The following is a 19,151-nucleotide window of genomic DNA, read 5'->3' on the forward strand; positions in this document are numbered from 1 at the left end:
TACTTGGTCTCAATAAATAACAATTCTTTGAAAGCTGATGCACAATAAAATGAAAATATCAAATAATTGACGCTACCCAATCGCAGCCATTCTTTTATTCGTGTCAATCAACTCACTGCGCATGTGTCAATCCATTTTTAAAATGGCTGCCCCGGCCGTGCATACGAATCCAGATAATCCCGTCGTATTTTTCGATATTTCAGTTGGTGGTCAGGTATTTATGTTTGCCATTAAATAACTGTCTATTTATGGATAGGGACTATTTAAAAACACATTTTTTACTGTTTGAAAGTGAATGAAAATATCACATGACAGACACTAAAACAAAACACAACCACACTGGCACAGTCAAACAGCATGTGCGTATAACTTACAAGTGATAGTGCATTGCCAGTTACAAATATATACATGATTGCTAAGTGGTGGTGAATAATAACAATAACCCATTATCATCCAAGAGTAATACCAACTTTCAATTTGTTGTTTCTAGATATTGTAAACCCAAGCTCAAAGTTACTATAACAGTCAGTCAAAATACAACATTCAGTTTAATGTAAATTTATCATAGAAGTCAAAAAATTGTCAACAAATAAAAAGTTCCTTATTATTGACTGAAAATTATGAATACCAAAAAATGATCAATGAGTATTCAATACAATTATCATTTTATTGATTTTTAAACTTTTCTTTAGTACATTTACATATATTTGCATATATTTACATATATTTTATCTGTATATTTTCCAACCAAAATTAGGCTCAAATCCTCTTTGTATTGAAATTAAAAGGCCTAATAAAAATAATTGTGTGGTTCCGATTAAGCTCAATTTTAGAATTGGTTGGGTAGTAGATTTTTTTATTCATTGTATTATATACTAGTATTTTTTTTCTGTGTGAGTGTCCAGTTCAATTCAGTTCTGTGTTGTGTATTTCTTCCTATCATAGTATCAGATGTACAGCCATTACAGATTGGAAGAACTGTTTTATTTTGTCTTTAATTTGATGTCAGTTTCCACATCCACTGTTTCTTGCGAGACCACAATTTTTGTGATTTTATTTTTTTTTCTTGAATACTTAAAATAAAAAGTGTAGGGTCGGCAGTGAAAACCTAGGTGGGGTTGGGTATCCGGAACCAAACAATTATTTTTTTAGGCCTAAATATAGATTTTTAAAACTATGAAATTGACAAAAAGACTTTAACATTAACAAACTCGGGTAATAAATTGCAATTCCAGTGAGAAGTAACTGTCACTCTTTTGTTTTTATTTGTCAAGGACATTGGTCGGATCAAAATCGAATTGTATGCTGATATCGTACCAAAAACAGCTGAGAATTTCAGGCAGTTCTGTACAGGAGAACATAGGTATGTATTAACCACCCAGGGGGGTAGGTAGGTGGGAGGGTAGTCCAATAAAAAGGTATGGGTATGTGCTGCCCAAATGGGTAACTTTTTCGCTAAAAAATCCCTAAACACGAGTCAACTTTTCATCTGAAAATTCCCAAACCATGGGTCGATAACATAGGAAACATCCCCATGCGTTAGAAAAATCTTCACAGCAACAGAATAAAGGTAAAAGACTGGAAGGCTTTCCCGAACTATAGATCTGTTGTGAAATCTATAGCAATGGGTCTATTTTGGAATAGACGTAGGTAGATGTTTTCAACTTGGGCCGCACACCCGTATGGAAATATTGGAGTAACACCCCTGTTAGCCATTAACCATGTTTATCTGTAAAAACACTGATGTGTTCATTCCCTTGCAGCTCGATTGTTTTCCATTGATAACACTTTTCTATTGTTTGTCATTTCATTTCAGAAAAGATGGCAATCCTATTGGTTACAAGAATTGCTCATATCACAGAGTTATTAAAGATTTCATGATACAAGGAGGGGACTTTGTGAATGTACGTAGTAGACTTTTAACTTGTAAGATTCCAACACCACTGATTTGAACATAACAGATATGAACATAGACTGTAAGATACGTCGTGACGTTTCGCCCTCACCGGCCTCCTCTCACGCCTATGGTTGAGGGTGCCCTGTCACGGCGTACCTTACAGACTAATATGAACAGTGAGAACAAGACCAAGTAATACAGTAACTATTCACCACATGTTACAATTCAATGACTCTGTTTGATACAACCAGGTGGAAACAAACAGTGTAGTAAATGTACATTGAGGTACATATAGCAAGATTACACTTACTTGTTCCATTTTGTTTATCATGAAATAAACCATTTAAAACATATTGCAACTAGACTCAGATGCTAATGTTTTCACTTCTGCATTTGATGTCTGCATGGTGACACTTTAGTTCATTTCACTTCGACAAAATGTCAAAAGAAACTGTATTCATTCAATCTTGCTATCTTAAAACATGGCATGTGCAGTTCATTACTAGTTTCTGCATGGTTTGCTTCAAACAAACAGCAGTGACTGTAAACATTAATATGCTCCTTTCAGACGACAAATTTTGCATGTTTGCTGTCTTCAGCTAGTTTTCAAAGACTACTCTTTACTAATTATCAGATTGTGTTCTTGTACAAGGAGTCATAACTTATTTTTGCATTTGTAGTTTTCCACTGAAATAAGCAAGCTCTATTCAAAACATCCTTGTTTCCAGTAGTCCCTAACTTTGTTTCTTTATACAGGGAGATGGCTTAGGACTTATGAGTATTTATACTGGAGCATTTCCAGATGAAAATTTTAAACTTAAGCATGTTGGTCCTGGTATGTTGTCAATGGTAAGTGATTAACTTAGTGTCCAGTGATATCAAATGACAATATGATTGATTATGGGGAAAAAGTCCAGTCAGACTTATTTCTGCCTTTAGTACACGTGTATTGATTACTGCTATCAACTTAAGGAAAAGTCCAGTCAGACTGATTTCTGCCTTCAGTACACTTGTATTGATTACTGCTATCAACGTAAAGGAAAAGTCCAGTCAGACTTATTTTTGCCTCTAGTACACTTGTATTGATTACTACTATCAACGTAAAGGAAAAGTCCAGTCAGACTTATTTTTGCCTCTAGTACACTTGTATTGATTACTACTATCAACTTAACCATTTCAGCACGAGAACCAGGTATACCGGGACACGCTAGGGCGCCCATGAGAACCCGGTATACCGGGACGCAAAGTTCATTCACCTTCATTGCCGTAAAACTGTTCAACGGCAGCTATTGCTGCAAAATTTGCTGTTTATTTATAGTGCCATTTGAATGCGTGACAAATTTTATCATTTTAACCCAAATTCTAGCTGTATATGTGATGTTTGGATGTGTGTAATTGGAAGTGTAATGTAGAAAATTTATTTTGCTTAAAAATGATACCTAATTTTCGAAGATTAGACAATTCTAAGTATTTTTATATCAATTTGATAACATAACAAACACTCACTCATACTTTTATTATGTATGCTAATGAGGGGCCTAGTGGATAGCATACAGTCCCATGGGGAGAATAGTGGTGAAAGAGTTAAAGGAAAAGACCGGTCAGACTTATTTCTGCCTTTACAACACTTGTATTGATTACTGCTATCAACTTGCATTTGATTTCAGGTGATAAAGTAGCACTTGGGGGTGGGGGGGGGGGGTTTCATCCTGTTATACCACTTGCCTCTTAATGCAGTCTTGAGTTTGATGAAAATTGTCATCCTGTATGTAAAAAGAGTGTCATTCAACTTGACTGGGTATTTTGTGTGTGTGTGTGTGTGTGTGTGTGTGTGTGTGTGTGTGTGTGTGTGTGTGTGTGTGTGTGTGTGTGTGTGTGTGTGTTCCCGTTAGTTATCCTTGAAATGAAATTGAGTAAAGAAGATATAACTCACACAAGGTTTTTGAGAAAATCAACACAATTGACAATATTTATCAATGTAAAATCATAAGTGATATAGTGCACTGCATATTTTCTCATGTATGTATGTTATGTTGTAAATGCTAGATTTCTAGTCTGGATGCCAACGTGATTTCTAACTAAACCATGTCTGGTCAAAGTCCCTCAATCAGCACAAAAAGTTGTTCATCCAATCAGTGAACCCCAACTGTTACAGTGATGTAAACAGTGTATAAGTAGCATCCTGAGCTGACAAATATACCATATTTGGACATTACCTAACTGCCCCAATAAACACTAACTTTATGAGGGACTGTGTTATTGGTTAGAATTTTGTGATTGATTAACAAAGACATGATGTTAATGACTGTGTGGGTGGCTTTGGATGAATTTTAAATTGCATCTCATGCATCTCAGGACTTCTAGAGTAACGACATTGTCTAGACTATAAGTGGAGGTATGAATGGTAACGATACCATATAGGAACTAGACTACCAGATTTCTAGAACAGTTTGCATCATCAGTTTAATTTTCTTACAGGCAAACAGTGGTCCAAACACAAATGGATGTCAGTTTTTTGTCACCTGTGCCAAGTGTGACTTTTTAGATGGCAAACATGTGGTATTTGGAAGAGTAACTGAAGGAATGCTAGTTGTGAGGAAAATTGAGGTGAGATTTATTTTCTAACATTTCAAAGTAGAAAAAGACAGGCCTAAATAAAATAATTGTTTGGCCGACCTTAGACTTTTTTTTTACGTAGTTGAGAAAAAAATTATAAAATTGCAAAAATTGTGAAGTTTCAGGAGAAATAGTTGATGCAGAAACTGACAATATAAAAAAAGACAATTTAAAACTGTTCTTCCAATCTATAATGACTACATCTGATAGGAAGAAATAACCAACACAGAGACCATTTGGAAAACAATGGAAGACCTGAACTAGACACTCGCACGTGAAAAAAATATAATAAAATAAAATAAAAAATATACCTACCCCACATATTCTTCAGTTGAGTGTAATCGGAGCCACACAATTTTTTAGTCCAGACTTCGTCCGGCGGGGACTTATGGATTGGGTTCCGTCTGTCTGTGCATCCGTGCATACGTCCGTCCGTCCGTCCGCAGCCGTTTCTTGGAGATGCCTGGACCGATTTTTTTCAAACTTGGTACAGGGGCAACATACTATGGCATACATATGCACGGCAATTTGTTTTATGATACGATCCAATATGGCCGCCTAGCAGCCATTTTGTTTGCAAATTTTCCATGTCCAAAGCCATAACTCAGACATGCGTGGACAGATCTCATTCAAAGTTGCTATTAGGACAGTGTTATATGACATACATGTGCATATTCATTGTTGTCATGATACGATCCAATATGGCTGCCTGGCAGCCATTTTGTTTGTGAATTTTCCATGTCCAAAGCCATAACTCAGACATGCTTGAACAGATCTCATTCAAAGTTGGTATTAGCACAGTGTTCTATGACATACATGTGCATATCCATTTTCGTCATGATACAATCCGATATGGCTGCTTGGCAGCCATTTTGTTTGCGAATCTTCCATGACCAAAGCCATAACTCACATATGCCTGAACAGATCTCGTTCAAAGTTGGTATTAGGACAGTGTTCTATGACATACATGTGCATATTCATTGTTGTCGTGATACGATCCAATATGGCTGCCTGGCAGCCATTTTGTTTGCGAATTTTCCATGTCCAAAGCCATAACTCAGACATGCTTGAACAGATCTCATTCAAAGTTGATATTAGCACAGTGTTCTATGACATACATGTGCATATCCATTTTCGTCTTGATACAATCTGATATGGCTGCCTGGCAGCCATTTTGTTGGCGCAGTTTTCATGTCCAAAGCCATAACTCAGACATTCTTGAACAGAGTAGTGATATCAAAAACAACCATATGAGGCCAAACAACATTAACCAGGTTTGAAAATGACAACATAAACTGCCAGATCCTGAAAACCCAATGATAGCGGGGACTATGTCATTTTCAATGGCTTGTTTATTAGGCCATACCGAACTTTGGTTGTGCTCTGCAAAATTAAACTTTGTACTAATCTTGTATGAAAACCAAGTTTAATTAGATAATCTCTGAACTTGCAATAGCCCTATCCAAATTTGCCATGGTGGCGCTCTACTTCCTGTCTGTGTGTACCTTTGGGGTATACATGGTATACGTTACTTGGTTAATCATAGAGCACTGCTGCTTTCCTTATTGTCTGAACAATACAAAAAAAAAAAACATCCCTGATTTACACTTCTCCAGAATACCAAGGAACAAAGCTCTTACGAACCAGTACTATGAGGTGATGATGCATCCAATTTGAGCATGGACGCTGTATTATCTATTTCCTGTTTTCAGTCTGGAATGGCCTCTTTCAGAAACAGTCATAATATCACTCATAGTCACCACAATTGTTTTTCCTGTTGCTTCTATTCAAAAGATTGTGTGTTTTTGTTTTTATATTTCTGGTGCCAGGAATACTTTCCAGTATCTAAGTTATAGCATGCATTTCAAATGCCAAATGGTTACTACCCAAGAACATTTGTAAAATTTCTTTGTATGTCTTTTTGGCAAATTTCGGATGATAGGAAAGTTATGAACTGTAACACTATTCTTGTAACATCTACAACTGCAGATATCAGACCAAGGTCGGATAGAACCTTTTTCAAAACAGGGAAAATAAACAAATGAGTTGACACGTACACACAATAGCCAAACAAGTCACTCACACTAGTTACCTACGATATCATGTACCCTATGTATGTACATGTATATGTTACATGAAGAATAACATATGTTACAGCAATCAAATGATAAAACATTATTCACTGATTTCCTGTAAACTGATATGCTGAACATTAGTATGCCCTGTAAACCAATGTTACATACGCGCACACACACACACACACACACACACACACACACACGGTGTGGTGAACTACAACTTCATATGATACTGCACCAAAATTCAATGTTTTCATACTGTGTGGTGACTCACAAGAAAGCCTTCTATTTTTTCATATCAACCCACGATGACAAATGTTGTCTTTCAGTTGAGGGCACACTGCTGAGTACAAGACGACTACAGTAAAATGTTCAATTGAAAATGTAGACTATACAATATTCTGATTACTGTGAACTCATTAGAGAAAATCTTGAGGCCAGACACAAATTTTAAAGTAAACATCACATGAAATTTCTGTTCTGATAAAAACCAACATATTCAAAAGATGATTTCAGTGAAAAAAATGAAATTAAATGAGGCCTCGCGATACAATGAAATTTGTGAGGTTCCTTTTCAGTATATCTGAAAGCTTGTTTTGCTGTAACTGTTCTCTAAATGTAATTAGTGACAAAGGTTAGAATGGACTGTTTGAGTGGCTTAGAGTGACTCAACACGTAGTCACCTCATACAACATTCATACTGCTGGTTGACTCACACACATCTTTTCAAATGTCCTTGACAAATCTTTTAAATTCAATCATCCAATCATCTATTAATGAGTCATTTATTTATGACATCATCAATGACCAATGAAAGTACAAGTATAAAGTCACATGACTAGTAACCTAATAGCAAGTTTCTATACCTGTGAATACTCAATTTGATAATAATGTAGATACATCTAATGTCGTGTCTGAATTTTGACATAAGTTTGCCTTGATGTTTTTCATTTTGAGTTTTGTTCTCACTATTTTTATTTCTGTCTTTTTCTTCAGAATGTACCCACAGGACCAAACAATAAACCCAAAATACCAGTGATTATATCGCAGTGTGGTGAAATGTAACACAAAGTCAACTTTATATGTGGATTACAAGGAACTCTGAGCTTATACATTTTCCCTGTATTCTTGCATGCTTCATAAAGAATACATGGAAAGTGGCTCCATTTTTAGTCCCCAGGAGACGGAGTCTGAAGGAGGCTACTACATTGGGTCCATTCGTTATCACCTGACATGCATGGGCCAATTTCAAGCAAACCTGGCACAGATTTCAGATACAGTACTTCACATATGCACTTCACTTTGATTTTCTGACCTTTGCGATAATGGCCACATGGCATTCATATTTGTTGCCCACTAACTCTGGAAGCTTAATAGATAGATACGAACTTAGGTAAACTCAGATTTGGAACATGGAAAATAGACATGTGATTGTTACAATTTTGGATTATTTCAAAGAAATCACTGCCACATATTGCATAGATGTTATGATAGAGTTACATTTGTTGTTTCTCAGTAACAAGTTGTATGTATGGGGGTGAGGGTATCACCAGAAGGTTCCCATTGATTGGAAAGGATATGTAATATTAATAATACTTTATCGCTATAATCAGTAGATGTAACAATAAAGGCAACATTCTTTTTTCCAGTGTGTAACATCTGAATGGTCTTTTTTGAAATACTTCATGTCCTATTATGCATCTTATTATGTGTTACTGTAACATACTCTCATTTTGAAAATAAAGTCTCTTTTTTTGTATGTGACGGGTTTCAAGTTTAACCATTTTTCACGCGACCAATAGACAACACTCATAGTAAACACTAAAAACATTGAAACATGAGGCCTCATCCGTACAGCTGGTCAAATGTTAAAGGCCGGGCTGACCACTTATGTAGTTGTCAGCACCTTGATGTTCTAATCTTGAGTAATTAAACTTAAAGGAACAACTTTTCAGTAGGAGTAACAAACAAGCCCCAGACTGATCATGTTATCTCCAAATTGTATGTATAAATATCAACTTTCTGTAACACATTCCCAATACATCACACATACCAAATTTATTACCATGGTTACCAGCTGCTCATTGTTGTCATGGATTTTCATACAGGAGTTACTGCATTGTTCACTATACGCATTCAAGTTTGACAATAACCACCTCCTCTCCCCCCCCCCTCCCCCGAAGTTATGCACAATATACAAATATGCCTAGCAATAGCGGTTGTCAAATATGATCAATCAAGATTTCGCCATGGCCAAGTGCAATGACATTGAGAACAAGTGTTGCTAAGCATTTGACACTTTCAGCTTGGCCACCCTCGCATGGCTGCTATGGACGAAATGGCTAACACAGGATCTTGTGAGATCTGTCGCAAGACGAAATATGGCTTATTACCAGAGTATATGTTGGGTCACTCGGCCTGCATCAGGCTTATCTTTCAAGTGGTATCTGATACTGTGATAGGAGTTTTAACAATGTACTTAAATAGACTTGAAATGCTCAATTTAGTTGCAAGTAAACATCATTCACAGGTCATTTTTGCGTCAACTCGCAATTCAAAAGTATCACAATTCATAGAACCAGCTAAGTTTAACAAACACCACAAGAACACTGACATTGCAATCCGATTTCTATTCAAAGTGGAAGGATAAGGTACCAGAGTTTTGTTGTAATGGTTTAGGATATGGAATCACTCAGTCACAACCAAACAACAAACTACACAACACACACAGTTTACTACAACATGGTTTGCTGTTCAAACTCTTTTATTTCATGCTGATAACGTACATGTTGCCTTGTTTGATAATACACAACACCTGGGCTGATGCTTTCACAACGCTGTTCTCATTTCATTTAGTTTTTTTAAGATAACAAAGTAGGAAAAAAACAACACTTCTATAAATAGGTTACATCATAATGGCCTGTCTGTTTTGTTTTTATTTCTCAAGCAACTAGTCCTAAGTTCTAATCATATTTCCAAAGCAATTTTGATTCCAAGTTATTTTCAAGCTCTGCTGCTGACAGACATGCCATTACTCTCTCCCCACTGAAATTCTGTGCAACATGTACCAGCTCTTGTGATCCCAGGTTACTACGGTTATTCAATTAGTCTTGGGTCTCTTCTTCCTTCTTCACACTCTGGGGTGGACTGCTTTCGTTCTAAGGGAAGAGATAAATACTTGTAAATCAGGACACATGCATTTCATAACACTATTGAAACTGTATGTCATACGAATATGAAAGTACACAACTAGTATTTCGGTGATGTCACCTTATCTTTTGTCTTTGTTCTGTGCATTTTCACTGGCAGATATGCCTATACCATAATGGCAGAAAAATTAGGAAAAGACATTTTATTGACATTTGTGGTCAAGATAGGAGGAGTATATTGAGAGAAATGCACGTTGAACATAAACATTATAGAGAACATTTCATAGGTTCCACCACTAACAAGGATTTCCAACTATCAAAATGTATAGCTGAATGCCGACAAATTGAACTAATCCCAAGCAATTCTGATGTCATCAAAACTACAAATGTAATAGGTTTCTTTCCTTCTAAATTAAGACCGACATAATATTCAAAATATTGTGTAAAATTAGATTGCCAAGTAGATAACACCAATACCATAATCAGGAAATTGGGAAAAGTCAATTGAGAGTAATCTAAAGTTAGTGGCACCCCCCCCCCACCTAGAGTTGTAGATTACACTATATATTATAACTATATGCAAACAATTGTCTAATGGTGTAAATAACCCATTACTATTGTGTAGGCACCACATGTTTTTCCTATGTCTACATGCACAGACATGATACAAAATCCTTTTCTCAATTTCCGCATATTCATAATCATCAATTCCCATTACAAAGTTGGCAGTGACAAGGCCAATAACAGATTTATTTACCTCCCCCGCTGAATCACTCTTGTTCTGTTGGTCGGATTGTCTATCTCTCCCTTCTCTGTTGCTATATCCTCCGCGGCCTCCATATCTGCGTCTAGATCACGTAACAAATTCACAAATTTAGGACAATTTTGCCAAGTGCATGATACATACAAAATATGAATGAGCACCTATACATGTCTCAAGTGCAAGAAACTACACAATTACTGTGACATAACATAACTGCCAAAGGTCACACACAGTAAATACACCTTGAAGACCGACATTAAAGTAGTGTTAAAACGTAAGGGAGAAAAACAGTTCATCTGGCAGAACTATAAAAATAGCTGGACTCCAACTTTGAATGAATGAATGATCCTATTTACTCTTCATGGCTTCACTGATAAGAGAGCACCAATAGAACAATGTGAGATTAAAAAAAAAGGGCTTTGACCTCTCAGAGTCCAACTAAGGACACAAAGTTGGTGCAAATAAACTTACATACAACATCCAACTATTTCTACCACTGTACCAGATTATTTACACTTCAACAAAAAGAGTATTACCAAATCCACTACATACACAAAAGTCTTAAAATACTCAGAATTATATGGCCTTATTGCATAAATGCAATTAATTACCTTCTGTATCTTCCATAGAAAGGTCTGTAGCGTCGGCGGTTAGAGCCCTGCCCCCTCTCATCCTGGCCTTTGCCATTTCCCTCACCATCTTTAGCATCACCACCCTAATAACACAAGGAGTAAATAAGTTTATTAACTGAGCACAAGCAATACAGGAAACAGGGTGTAACAGCATCACAGTAATAATCAGACAGTTTCAGGCATTTGAGTAAAACACGAAATACATCACCTCAATGGTCAAGAATAAACAAAAAGAGAAGACTTGGTCATGAATTAACAAATGTTTCGAGCTCATTTTTATAACGAATGATGGAAAACTAACAAATGGTGGTTTTTACTCACCTCTCCACTATCCTCATTACTAGGTGGGTTGCGAGGAGGGCCCCTGCGGTAACGACGGTTATAACGGCGATAAGTATATGGACGACGAGTCCTTCGTTTATCTTGTGAATTGTCGTTGTCGTCACCCTCGCCCTCACCACCATCGCCACTTTGTTCTCCGCCACTACTATGACCTTGCCTGTCTCTACTTGAGGGGCCGACGTTCTGTCTGCGTCTTGGGTAGTAACGACGCCTGAAACGGCGACGGTCAGCTGCATACTTGCTTCCTTGTACAGGAGCCCCCTCTGGACCAGTGACATTCGCAGCCTCGTTTCCCTTGTCGCCCTCTACAACATCAAATTCTACAACTTCTCCATCGCCGACACTTCGAAGGTATTTTCTTGGGTTGTTCTTTTTTATTGCCGTCTATTAAAAGAGAAAATATTAAGTTAAATGATGTTATGTCTCGTAGCAGACCGTGCGATATGCAAATATGGTTGTCAAACATGTTATCGCAGTCAAGCTTTCAGCTTGACCACCTTCATGTGATTGCTATGGACGAAATGGCTCGTGGGATATACTGAGATTAAAAACGGTTTATTCAATCTTTGGAAACAGGTGAACACATTTCAAAACAGTATCTTGTTCAAGTCAGGATGCACTGGTGTACCATGCAGATACACTGAAATAAGGTCATTGTGAAAACTATTGGACCTTGTCCACAAATGATAAATGTAATGTAATTGTAAAAGAAATAAAATAATGACAAACAATTGACACTGAATAAATTAAATTTCATTTACACAGTAGTTAACCAAACACTATGGCTGAGAAACTTACCTGATGTACAAACACATCCTCATTGGTATCGTTTCTGTGGGAGAAAGGACAAAAAATTAAAATTCTCATAAATTGTTTTCAAATATCTGGGACCTCATTACTTTATGCTTTAGAAATACTCTTCTGAAACAAAGTTCACTGACAGGGACACATACAAAATCAAAATTTCGTGAAAGGTAGGGGTTCATCACTGCCTTTTTTCAACTTGATTATGAATGTGTGAAATAACTTTCCATTATTTTTTTTACATAGTTTTCTTTACCTGGTATTATTACAGCACTACCTCTCTGTGGCTAAAATGTACGCTTTAATTTTCAAAAACAAGTCCAAGAAGTGTGAAGAAAATCGTCGCATCACTGAAAGACTTGACGATGGGTGCGTCTATTGACAACGCCACCAGTTGCCTAGGTCATCACTGGTTTTTAACAACAATGAACTTGCTCGCAACCTTTTCAAAACTCACATGAAAGAGCCACCGGAAGTCCAAGAAGAAGGCGTCATCAAACTCTAACTTACGGAATAAAAACAAAAATCTTAAAGCACTATTTGGATCGCATAAATAAACTGACATTAAATATATGAGTAATGCTGAAATTGTAAGATCACGCTTGGTTCTCACCTATTGATGAAACCGTATCCATTCTTTACGTTGAACCACTTTACAGTTCCCGATACCTTTTCGGCTGAAAAACACAAATGACAATAATTTATCTTTCACATACGAAATATATCACTTCTGATAAAAATGTCCTTAAAAAAAACACGATATACGCCTACTCGTATCACGCGGTCACTTCTTACAAGGAAGAAACCAAGCCGCCCTTCTACAGTTACATTCAAAAACTACAATAAAATGCAAAGCATGGCAGCATGTCAGTTGTCGCGTGCTCAACAATTTTTCGGCGACTTTTAAGTTCGATTTTCTTCTTTCCCTTAAGTCGTATCTACAAAATTTTTGGCTCAACCTACCGAGGATCTTCTTATCCTGGGCCACCTTCTTCTCAGGCTGTTCTTCAATGCCTTCGGACATGGTGTTTTCCGCTGTTTCTGGGTGGTGTCACACTCTAGATCTTCCCTCACAGCTTTGTTCTCTCTGCTGCAAAGATGGCCGCGTGCCGCGCGACGTATTATGGGAATACGCCACGCCATTATGGTCTCAGTATTTTCAAAATAGGGGTGCAGTTCTCAAATAGGGAACAAATATGCATCTCAACATCTCCATATTATCATTTTGGGAAGTCATACAATCATTAATCTTTTCTTTTTTTATTCTTTGTATTTTATTTACATAAATCCTTGCTTGTATTATCCTGAAAATACGTTCGTTGTTTTACTTCCACCCTACAAAATAAAGTAGAATAGCTATTAAATCACCAACCAATGAAAAGTGTGAGAAGAGTGTGAAGAAGCCCAACCCAACATGCCTTCTCCTTGTGATGATGACATGACTCATTGGGCCGTCATGACACTCATGGCCTACGGCATTGTATATGTTTTTCCCCAAACGAACAGAGTAAAATTATTATTGTAAATCGAAAACGGTGACATTTTCTCCCCTTTTTCGCGAAATGGGAAATGTATATATACATGTATTTATGACTGACTGCGGAGACCATTTGCAATGGCGTACTTTACGTTTTTTTGGGCAATTCTTTTTGCTGGCTTTGACGGTATAAAAAGTTAGGTTTTCAGGTATTTTAGGTATGTTATCAATTATGTTGGTATAATTTGTTCACATTGCTGCTTTTCTCATCGCGACCATCGTCATGTCTGCAGAATGCTGATATCCCCCATAAATCAAAACATTGAGAAACACGTTTCATACACTACTCAAGTGGTACATGCTAGAGTATCTAATAATCTGGCCCGGTAAACTAATGATAATATACATTCCAAAAACAACATAAGATTTTATTAGATTTTTTTTACGTATTCGATTTACCAAACGATAAAAACAGTATATTTGGCAAAAGTTATTATAAAATCAGTTGGTTGACGCTTACAATAAATAAAGTAAATACCATGAAACTTAGAATGACTACTAGTGCTCGTGAAGGTTGAACTTTATGTTTTAACAAACAAGATACAACATCATCCAGAACAGTGCACATACACGTATACGTAATAATTTCTGTAAAACTCTGTTTACTGTGCTGTCGAGATACATTGTTAGCTGGTCGTACCTCCTAGCCCCCGTACGCGTACGGCCAGCTACCAGTGTCGCGGTTACAAAAATGTAAACAGGTTAGTCAATTGCAAATACAACAGCGTTGTATACTAATTTGTTTATGCGTGGTTTATGGCAAATTACTAGTACGCTACTGGTTTTAGTACTTTTACCCCAGTGTGAATATATAAAATGGTGAGACAGGCTTTAAATATTTGTCACACTTGGAGAGTACATTCTTCGTATCCGACTCGCAGCGCGTTGATTACATAGTCACGAATCCATTTATGAGATTTCTCGCCGAAATAGATTGCAATTATCACTTTCTACAGGTGACGCGGCTGGCAGAAGTAGATTTGCATGGCGTCTCCATTCTCAACTTCACAAACAAAACCCCACAGTAGAATAAGACAGTACCTGTATCAACATGCATCGGAAAATCTTTGTCTCAGAATATTCAGGTGCTAAGAGCTTTCATTCTTTATATAAAAAGAAAGAAAGCTTTATGCAGTATGTATGAATCTATTGTCGTTGTAATTGTAAGCATAATTAATTTGCAAACACATTACGTTGCATTTAGAGCTGATTGGCATAGACAGTTTCGCGCTCTGTCATCATGGATGTATCAGTGAGAGCGAAAAAGAAAACCAGATTATTCGTCTGTGCACAACCTACTAATATATCCATGGTCAGGTAGAGCATGGAAGTATAACCCACGTGGGTTATATACTTCCATGGGTAGAGGAACCAAACCTTGGGTGATAGACATCATGGGGCACCGAGGTAAAGCTTGAAAGTTTTTACAAATTGTAAACTCTCCGTATGTAAACGAATGGTGTTGGGATACTTTTTCTAGAAGTTTTAATAACCACATTTGAATTTAATTTAATTTCATTGCATTGAGTTGACATTTATTTCGTCAGAAATATAAGATAATAACAAAATAAAATAAAATAATAATAGCAACAAACAACTCGGGTGTGGACCCGAGTTGTTGTTCAATCGAAGTTCAATTGAAACTGGTCTAGTTCATGGTACAGGTTACGAAGAGAAATAATGACTTTCAGAAATTTATTTACATTCGTATATAAACATGCATTAACACCTGAACCCATGAGGGATGGCCCCTCACTAGACTTCTTGGGAGATATGTTTATATGTACGTAAAGAACTACCCAGTATAAACAAAAATTATTTATTCAAACATTCAAACATTCGCAAATGAAACAATACAAAACAAAGAAAGACACAATAGAGTAAAGAGAATTGAAAGTTTACGATATGGAGCTAAGATCAGTCCAACTACAGAGTGATGATGTGCACACTGTGAAAAGCCAAGTCTTGAGGAAAGAAGCAAGTTTGATAATGAACAAGACACGGGTTTCATATAGGATTAAGAAGTATCTTTTATTCAACGTTTCGGCACAGGGAAAAAGGACAAATAATCAATTTTGTTCTCGCGATTTTCCGGATTTTAATTGAAATGTATTCCCCACAAGAAATAAACATACAGAAAAGAAATAAATGATAACATCCAAAAGGAAAACGATTTCAAGTTGTGGGTGAGAGACTAGAGTTCTAATATTATTTTCTGTATATCTCAAATAAAGTTTCCTCTTACTGTTTTTTTCTTTCTATTTCCTACCTGATATCAATGTCTTATCTGAGTTTATCAGCTTTGCATTAACAAACCATATGTAGACCCTCCACCAACCGTGGAAACTCACTATTTGCCCAAACTAACGCATTATGCCGTGAGTCTATATATGGTTTGTTCTAGCAAGCTACTAATGCAAAGCTGATAAACTCAGATAAGACAGTGATATCAGGTAGGAAAAAGAAAGAAAAAAAAACAGTAAGAGGAAACTTTATTTGAAATATACAGAAAATAATATTAGAAATAAAAGATACTATTTAATCCTACGTGAAACCCGTGTCTTGTTCATTATCAAACTAAAGAGAATATTGACGTCAGCGACGATTTGATTGATATGGTCTGCTATGCTGTTACGGTACCTAATCCTAACCCTAACCCTAACCATGGAGGTATAAACATAGTTTTTATACCTCCATGCCCTAACCATGGATCTTATATTGAGATAATATATATATGCCCTTACAAATCATGGCAGCAGTGGTTTACAGAACTGGTGGCAGGAGTACTAGTGGAATGCTAAAGTCACAAAATAATACAAAGTTAGACAACACAATAAGTCAAAGTAAACTGTGACCCTCCCCTAATCCCGTTTTCTGTAATGTAACCCTTCCCTGAGAACCGATTTGTATCAGATTTCATATAATTTGGAACATGCATTGATATAGCTTACTGATGTAGTTTTTTTTTTATTTTAATCACGTAATTAATAATTTGAGAATAAAATCCTCAAATTCTATATAATTTGGTGCACACATTGATGATAACAAATTGGATGTGTCCTATAAAGGTAGATTATTCATTTGCATCATTATTATTTTTTAGATAAATTAGTAATTTCTCATTTTTTATAGTTTGGCATAACTTTTTGCCAATGAAGGGGTACGTCGTGTATGATAGCCATAGCTGAGAATTTTGCATTCCCTTATGCAAGGCATTCAGATTAAATCTGGTAATAATGACAAATTCGACGATAAACAGCTAGAAATGATAGGAGAGGAAAGTACAGCAACTCAGACAACAGATATTGACGGTAACAATAGCCGAGTCGGGTAGTCAATTTCTCTTTTTCACCGTACGAGGGCGGCATTATCACTTGTCCTGAAATCTCAGATCCTTCCATTATCTATATTAAATCTATATACTATATAGACAGTAAACGGAGAACGCTCTTAAAAGCTAACAACCACCAGTCATGGTATGAAGATTATGCTCAATATCAATGATATTACAAAAATAAAGGAGTGAGCAGAATTTACGGAGGAAGGTGAGAAGAAATGGAAGCCATGAAAAAAATCGTGGTGAGAAAATTATGATGGTCTGGAAGGGGGGGGGGGGTGGTAGAGGCAGAGAGAAAATGAGGGAAAGGGGTGTAGCGGCAGATATATCACTAGATTACAGGTAAAGAGTGACTCTGAACAAATGAAACCTTAGGAGCTTTGTACGTTTGCAAATTGTTTTGTGGCTTTGCCGTAACACCACACACTTCAACATTTACCTTTATAGAATAAGTACGAATCAATCGATAGCCAAAAGAATCATTCTCACAAACCAGAGCTAGCGACACTGCGAAATAACGACGCACAGTTTGGACATTGCCGTAAAAGAGACTGTAGTTTGCGACGATGAAAAGAAGATGTGTCTGTGTTAAATATTGATATCTTTCTTTCTGTTTGTATATGTACGTATGTACTTGCATACTTAATGACATGTTGAAAAGAGCCATATATATACTGTGTACTTATTATAAAATTACACACCATTTACAATTGTACAACCCCCACCCACAGGGGCACGTATTATTGCTTAGATTTCCGTTTTCTTAGGAAAATATCGTACAAATCCTGCTGCTACGTAAATGTATCAATCTCTATACTAGTAGAAATATTAATATTAGGATCGTTACTCGATGCCCCCCCCCTCTCTTTTTTTTACCTTACAGGTAGGAATATATAGTCAAAAGATTGTTATATTTAGTCTGTAGACCTGGAAAACAACAATCTATGAAATATTACACGCCCCTATGCCCCCACCCAACTCATCATTCAAGTGATGATTTCCAAAATGCATGACCCCATCCCGACCCAACAAAAGACACCGCTCCCATCCGGATAAAAATACATCTATATGAAACGTTTTGGAAAGATTGCCCATGAGACGAAGACTAATTTATCAGACTTTTAGATGCTGATCATTGATGCTAACTATATAGTCGGAACCATGACACCGTCATCGCTCGCCAAACGTTGAGGGCGGTAGTATTGCAGACGGGTAGTAAATACTAGTATGCAGTAGTCCCATGCGCTCTGCAGTGTGACACTCTAGTTTACATGTTAGTGACATCAATGAACGTCGTTAGGAGCGGTATTTAATAAGGTAACATAAATTACGAACGATATTCATTAAAGGTGCACTGGCTGCAATTTGGACAGTTTTGTCATCTTTCCGTGTAGTAACTTCCCATCTTACGTGTACAGCTACACACACAAAGTTATCTGTTGGTGATTCAATACATCTCATGGTCTATATATAATATTGAGAAGTGAGTCATTATATCTATTAACAAAATAGTCCAATTGCAGCTTTAATTCGTTAGTCTGGAGCAAATGAATTACATAATGCAGATGTTCAACTTATTTGAAAATGAGCTGGCTATAGATGACATCACTTTGTTAATTCTGAGGGTACATGCCCCCTCCCAACCGATGGAACCCGATGAAGAAATTACACACACAGAGAGACAGACAGACATAGAGACAGACAGACAGAGAGAGAGACAGACAGACAGACAGACAGAGAGACAGACAGAGAGACAGAGAGACAGACAGATAGACAGACAGACAGACAGGCAGGCAGGCAGGCAGGCAGACAGACAGACATATATAGACACAGATAGACAGATAGACACACACACATACACATACATACATACATACATACATACATACATACATACACACATACACACATACATGTACATACACACATACATACATACATACATACATACATACATACACACACACATACATACATACATACATACATACATACA

At 36.7% G+C, this 19,151-nt stretch overlaps 2 protein-coding genes across 2 annotated transcripts; one reads left to right on the forward strand and one right to left on the reverse strand.

The window, feature by feature from the left end:
* Positions 1–136: 136 nt before the first annotated feature.
* LOC144451855 (peptidyl-prolyl cis-trans isomerase H-like) lies at positions 137–8,325 on the forward strand. Its single transcript, XM_078142763.1, has 6 exons — positions 137–214; positions 1,275–1,363; positions 1,817–1,904; positions 2,654–2,746; positions 4,376–4,504; positions 7,588–8,325. The coding sequence occupies exons 1-6, from the start codon at positions 143–145 to the stop codon at positions 7,654–7,656; spliced, it is 540 nt and encodes a 179-aa protein (XP_077998889.1). The 5' UTR covers positions 137–142; the 3' UTR covers positions 7,657–8,325.
* A 997-nt stretch (positions 8,326–9,322) lies between these two features.
* On the reverse strand, positions 9,323–13,387 carry LOC144451401 (Y-box-binding protein 1-like). The gene is made up of 7 exons (XM_078142232.1): positions 13,245–13,387; positions 12,895–12,958; positions 12,276–12,309; positions 11,457–11,861; positions 11,115–11,218; positions 10,498–10,588; positions 9,323–9,749 (listed from the first exon to the last, which is right to left on the reverse strand). The coding sequence occupies exons 1-7, from the start codon at positions 13,303–13,305 to the stop codon at positions 9,696–9,698; spliced, it is 813 nt and encodes a 270-aa protein (XP_077998358.1). The 5' UTR covers positions 13,306–13,387; the 3' UTR covers positions 9,323–9,695.
* Positions 13,388–19,151: the final 5,764 nt, after the last annotated feature.

Source organism: Glandiceps talaboti, chromosome 21, assembly GCF_964340395.1.
Source record: "Glandiceps talaboti chromosome 21, keGlaTala1.1, whole genome shotgun sequence".
Taxonomy (NCBI): domain Eukaryota; kingdom Metazoa; phylum Hemichordata; class Enteropneusta; family Spengelidae; genus Glandiceps; species Glandiceps talaboti.